The sequence below is a fragment of the Microtus ochrogaster genome, chromosome 1, assembly GCF_000317375.1.
Source record: "Microtus ochrogaster isolate Prairie Vole_2 chromosome 1, MicOch1.0, whole genome shotgun sequence".
In the NCBI taxonomy this organism is placed as follows: Eukaryota; Metazoa; Chordata; class Mammalia; order Rodentia; family Cricetidae; genus Microtus; species Microtus ochrogaster.
In genome coordinates this window covers 107,797,612-107,804,078 of record NC_022009.1, presented here as the reverse complement: position 1 = coordinate 107,804,078, position 6,467 = coordinate 107,797,612, and the positions used below count along the sequence as shown (strand labels likewise).

Below are 6,467 nucleotides of genomic sequence, written 5' to 3'. Positions count from 1 at the left end.
GAAGCATCCTCCATGGCCTCTTCTTCAGTTCCTAGCTCGATTTCTGCCCTGATTCCCTCCTTCGTGATAGACTGCAATCATCTGTGAAATGAAGCAAACCTGTGGAATGAAGCAAACCTTTTCCTTTTGGTGGTGGTTATCACAGCAGCAGATAGTGAACTAGAACAAAAGTTAACCAAAAACTGGACCCAAAGGTGGCGTACCGAGTAAGAATGCTTCCCGTGCAATCATGACGACCCAGAATCCATGTAAAAAGCCAGGAATTGCCACTCACTCCTGTACTCCAGGACTGTAGGGCGCAGAGAGTAAGGTCACTGGAGTCCAGTGGCCACCAGCTTCGTTCTAGCTACCGTAAGAAACCTGTGTCAAATGGAGAAGCATTACGTGGTACACACTCCTCTGGCCCCTGTGAATGTGTGCACAGGTGAACATACTTGCACACACACTCAACCCACAATATACACCTTATATGCGTGCATAAGCACAAGCAAAAAAATATTAAAATTAAAATTAGATCCTTTAACAGCTGTCAAGGGGCGTTGTCGAGCAGCACTTCTCTCTAAGGAGATAGACAAGGTCACGTGAACAACACAACAAAGAAGTTGATTTTTGGTACCTGTTCAGATCCCAGAAGCACAGAGAAGGCAGACAGACTGTAACATCTGCTTACACAGGCCAGTGCATGTAACTCTCAACTACTTCCAGCACTTCACTGTATTATTTTATACTTTGTTGGGGTTTTTTTTTTTGGTTTTGTTTCTTGAGACAGAGTTTCTGTGTAGCTCTGCCTGTCCTAGAATTCATTTTGTAGACCAGGCTGGCCTCGAACTCACAGAGATCCACCTGCCTCTGTGCCTCCCTAGTGCTGGGATCAAACGTGCGTGCCACTACTGCCAAGATTACACTTAATATTTCAAAACAACCCCAAGGCATGATAGCTCATGTATGAATATGCCAGAAACATCTGTAATGCATAAGGCCAACCTCTCCGCTACCACAAATGAACTGCCACTTTACTCTGCTGTACTGCAAGCTGGTGACAGAAAGAACCATAGAAAATTACTGATAATATTCTGAGATGAACAACAAAGGATTCTGTAAATTTTTTTTTTACATAGCACAAGCACACAAACAAAAAGGGCATTTTAACTAACATAAGACAAAAAATAGGAACTTAATCAATTTGAGTCATTTAGGTAGATGTTCCAAAATATCAACTATATTTAGTTTTCACAAAATCCTCAGCTTCCTGCCCAAAACTTGTAAGTGTCCAAAGCATTCAGGAAACAGTTACCCAAAAAATTAAAAATGTCTCAGCTTTTAGCCCAATGTTCATTATGACCATCAAAAATACTCTTGTCTCTCTTAGGGATAAACACTAAAGACTTCAACACGCAGTTCCTGCCACTCTCTCTTCAGGTGCTACCTAAGCTTTGAACCCACCAAGTCCAAAGACAAGCCCACCCCACCTACCAACCCTGTCATCAACTCAGAACCACCTCCTCAGTGACTCACTTTGAGAACAGAAGGGACCCAGAATGACAAAAGCCTGCCTGTTAGTGACACAAAGGTTTCCACCCAAATGCTAAACTGGCCCCAAATTCTTACTCATCTGTAAAATGCAAAAAGTACCAATACTCAAACAATATGAGTGAAAAAAAATTAACCAGCAAATGACTTTCAAATTGAAGTAGGAAACATATCTAGACATTACTTGTAGTCACTCAAATCCTTTTAATATAAGGATATTGATATTGGGAATTCTATTAAATCTAATTAGTGACCAATAATCACACCATAACATCCAAGCTATTATCTGTATACACAGGCCATATGATCCAAATTAGGGCCATCAAACCAACAGCGCAAAGTTTCACCTGACATCGTTACGTGTGAGCGGACGGGCGGGTGGGTAATCCGACAGCCAAGTCACTAATGACCACGTAATGAACTCATCCTGGTACAAGCCGATGGAACCGTGACTTACCAGAGGTATGGGAAAGTGGGTTGCGTACTGCAGGTGGCGGAGGAGGTCGTTACAGAAAGAAGGAAAGAAAGAAAGAAAGAAAACCGTGACTTACCAGAGGTATGGGAAAGTGGGTTGCGTACTGCAGGTGGCGGAGGAGGTCGTAATTTGACGGAAAGATCAACTCCCTTGGTTTTTCTCTCTTCAGCAGTTTCTCACCATTAACCGACATTCTTCGGCTCAGGGAAGGGTTGGCATTCTCACAGGTCTCTCCAGGCATGGGAGAGAAAATCTATGTCATGTAAAACAAATATTAGACATCATTAATGAAGAGGGCCCAGCCACTGTGCCACGTACCAGAACGTCAGACACAAGATGCTCACAAAATAATGATCAGAAAGATAAGTAGAAATTCTATTAATTTCTACAAAATTATATCAGAAAATGAAAATCACACGTGGCACCAGAACGTCAGACACAAGATGCTCACAAAATAATGATCAAAAACGTAAGTAGAAATTCTATTAATTTCTACAAAATTAAATCAGAAAATGAAAATCACACATGAGAAGAGCGGGTTGGGGAGAGTGGTCAACCCAGTAAGAGGACTGGCCATGCAAGCAAACTTAAAATTGTTAACCAAAGGGTTACATTTCCTCCAAAAACACTTAATAACACTTAATAAGATTAATCCATAGATAAATATTCCAAAATGTACAAGCAATGCTTTTATAAACAGTAAGATGCATGAAAAACACATTACACTGAGAGGTGGTAGAGAAATGAATGAGTCATAACGCTATTCTTTAGAAACTCGATGTGTAGATTATCATAATAAAACTACATCCCCACACTCCCCAGAGAGGATGATCTCAAAATGAAAGTGTCAAAGCCAGTCAGCTTTGTAGCCTTTCCAAAGGGGGCAAAGCGGACCGGCAGTGAGGCTGGCCTGAGACAGAACCACCACAGGCAAGCAGGTGACTTAGTGAGGGTGACATTGCCATCACAAGTGAATCATTCCAGCACACCAGGCAAGAAACAAAAGGATGGAGACAAGCTGGGGAGGGGTGGTGGGCTAGCTGCCAATGAGAACCAAAGGTTGAACCTACTGGAAACTCAGAACCAAAGTCACTTTTAAAGTCACTCTTGTCTACTTCGTCAAAAATGTGAGCGGTTCCTGAGCCGAGGCCCATGTGCGCCATGATACTGTGTTCCTGGTGAGTGCCGGAAAAAGAAAGCCGCGTTGTAAAAGCTGCAGTTTAAAAGCCGGAGGTTGAAAGATGACAGTAAGTTGTTCAGCATCCTGTCTGTCACTCTCACTGTCTACTCCGTAAAGAGTTAAAGGAAACTTGAAGGCATGCATTGTGTGTTAGAGTCACAATCTGTCCCCCGTGAAGAGAAGGCCTTAACTCCCATGCTGTTTTAAAGGAAGAGCACAGAGCTTCTTCACTTAAAAGAACTTCTTTTTACGGCCACAACTTCTTTCACTGAGCTATTTCCAATAAACAAAAGAAAAATGAGATTCTTAAAGATCCAAGAATAAAATGAGATGTTTCAAAAAACAAACAAATATACCTACAACTTTAAATAAGCAAAGCATAAGAGTACCTGGCAAATTCATATTTAATAACAGAAATAAAGCTGTATTTTGAGTACTCCCAGTGTCATCAATTTCCACTGCTTCTCACTGTCACCTAAATCATTTTATCTTGAAATTTTAAGTATCTGGGACAATGTCTAGAATGTCAGAACCTGACAGAAAGCCATATAGTCATCAAACCCACAGCAGAAATTGCTGCAAAGAACAATCTACCCTATTTTAGAAAGAGATTAAATTTTGAGAAGAAAATCTGTGTTATTAAGAAGGAGGGACTCTCCCTCTATTTGGCCAAGAGTGGTGTAGGGAGACCTTCCTTAGAATGAAAGCCCAAGGGGCGCGAGAGTAAAACAAGTTCACCTGTGAGGCACAAAACTAAAAGAAAATTTCAGGCTACACACATCTAAAGCTAAAAGCATATCATTTTAAACTCATGAAGAAAAAAAAAAACTGTGGTCAGTCTCATCTTTTCAATAACTATACAACGTAGAAAATTCTAGAAGATATATAATCAAATATGTCGTCTGAGATTGGAGGGGAAATAGACTTTGCAGAGAGAAAGGAACTAAAATCCCACTGTCTTCCCATCACCAAACTGCCTATCTGAAACTGACTCCCCCGGCGGAGTTCACTTTGGGATGCGGTACGGACATCAAGCCCAGGGGTATACCTCCATCTTCATATCATGGTCCTTGGAATAGTGTTCGTCTGCATTTTCTCCTGCAGAGGCAGTGACAGACAGATCTCCTCGCGAGATGAGGGTGCACATGTACGCATCATGGGAGAAGACGTCGTGGCGGATAAACTCACAGAAGAGCAGCACCAAGTTCACAAATTCCACCTTCTCGCACTCGCTGTTGGGGTCCGCTGCGTGAGAAACAAATTCAGTCAGAGAGTCCTTGGCCAGGCAAAACATAAAGAGAAGACAAAAAAAAAATCCTTCAAGGTTTCATAACATTTTCATTAGGAAGGGTAGCAGAGGAGGATACTGGCTGGTTTTATGCCAGCTTAACACAAACTAGAGTCATCAAAGAAGGAGCCTCACTTGAGGAAATGGCTCCCTAAGATCCAGCTGTAAGAAACTGAAAACAACCCAAACGAAGAATGGGTAAAGATAATGTGGTACATTTACACAACCGAGTACTACTCAGCTGTTAAAAATAAAATAAAATCATGAAACGAGCAGGTAAATGAATGTAACCTGGAAAAATCATTGTAAGTGTGGTAACTCAGGCAGTTCCAGAAAGACAAACATGGTATGTCTTCAAATTCTATGGGGATATAGACTGTTAAGGGGAAAGTAATCATGCTACTATCCACAGACCCAGAGAGGCTAAGTAATAAGAGGGCTCTAAGTTACGCACAAGGAAGGGTCTTCTTCCCTGGAAAATGGCAATAGAAGACATTTTGTGGGTGGATGGGGTGAGGACAGGGATGGGAACAGGAAGGATCCGGTGGGGAAAAGAGAGAACTAGTACGGGAAAGACGACTAGATTCGGGGGGGGGGCGGCATTTGGGGGCCATGTAGAAACCGAGCATAGTGGAAACTCCCTGGAATCTATGAGAGTGACCCTAATGAAGTCTCCCAGTAATGGGGAGTATGGGGCCCAAACTGACAGCTTCTGTAACCAGGCAAGGCTCCCAGCACTGGGACTGGGACATCAACCCAGCCACAAAACCTCTGAACTACAATCTGCCCTGCCTGCAAGATGTATTGGGGTAAAAGTGGTACAATGACTGGTCCAATATGAGGCCCACTTCACAAAAGGGAGCGCATGCCTGGCACTGCCTGGATAGCCAGGAACAAGAGGTTGGACAGCCCAGAGATCCAGGTTAAGAACAAACCTGATTGGCAAAAAACAAAAAAAAAACCAAGGACATCATTCTTAATGATAACCTATTCCTGCTATACTCATAGATCAAACCCTAGCCCAATTGTTATCAGAGAGGCTTCATCCGGCAACTGATGGGAGCAGATGCAGAAACTCACAGCCAAATACTATGCAGAGCCAGGGTAACCCATAGAAGAGGGAGAGGAAGGACGGTGGGAGCCAGAGAGGTTGGGGACACCATGAAACCACAGGCTACAAAATCAACTAAGCAGGGCTCACAGGGGCTCACAGAAACGGCAGCAGTAATCACAGACCCTGTAGAACTCTGAGCTAGGTCCTCTGTATCTGTGTTATGGTTGTAATAGCTTTGTGTTCTGTGGGACTCCTTAACAGTGGGAGTAATGGGTATCTCTGACTCTTTCATCTGTGCTTGGGACCCTCTTCCTCCTATTGGGTTGCCTCTTCTATCCTCGACATGAGGGCTTGTGCCTCCTCTTGTTGTGATTTGTTACGCCACTTTCAGTTCCTATCCCCTGGAGGACGGCTATTCTTTAAGGGAATGGAGGAGAAGTAGACCTTGGGTAGAAGGGAGGCATGGCAGCGGAGTGGGAAGAGTGAAGGGTATGGAAACTGAGTGTAACCACAATCATTATATACTATAAAAGTGTCGAAGAAAAAATAGTAAGTTCTCCTTTTTGAGTTTCATTCAAACATTGACTGAGGCACCAACGTTTATAAAGCACTGATAGACGGGTTAGTTTCTTTTTAGGTGTGTGTGTGTGTGTGTGTGTGTGTGTGTGTGCATGTGCCATAAGTTTATTTGCACACTGGTCCCCTCAGAGGTGAGGAGAGGGCATAGGATGCCCTGGAGCTGGAGGTGCAGATGGATGCCAGCTTCCCTTAAAGAATGCTGGGAACCGAGCCTGGGTCCTCTGGAGAACAGTTAAGTGCCTTCTCTCTAGGCCTGATAGGCAGCTTTTTATTGTGCACTATTAACTGGAAAATATGGACCCTATTTACTAAAAACAATTCCAAGCTTATTGATAGTTGTTCCTGAAAAATAAATGACCAT

At 43.0% G+C, this 6,467-nt stretch overlaps 2 protein-coding genes across 2 annotated transcripts in view; both read right to left on the bottom strand.

The window, feature by feature from the left end:
- Positions 1-2,031, bottom strand: part of LOC101989511 (mediator of RNA polymerase II transcription subunit 12-like protein) — a 224,414-nt gene extending 222,383 nt beyond the window's left edge. Inside the window, exon 1 of the mRNA XM_026780392.1 lies at positions 1,988-2,031. The gene's annotated coding sequence lies outside the window, so the exon portion shown is untranslated. The remainder of the gene's footprint in view (positions 1-1,987) is intronic.
- Positions 2,032-2,036: 5 nt separating this feature from the next.
- Positions 2,037-6,467, bottom strand: part of LOC106143886 (mediator of RNA polymerase II transcription subunit 12-like protein) — an 84,601-nt gene continuing 80,170 nt past the window's right edge. Inside the window, exons 15-17 of the mRNA XM_026778897.1 lie at positions 4,234-4,430; positions 3,076-3,180; positions 2,037-2,258 (exon numbers count right to left, since the gene is read on the bottom strand). Of these exons, the coding sequence (XP_026634698.1) occupies positions 2,037-2,258; positions 3,076-3,180; positions 4,234-4,430 (524 nt within the window). The remainder of the gene's footprint in view (positions 2,259-3,075; positions 3,181-4,233; positions 4,431-6,467) is intronic.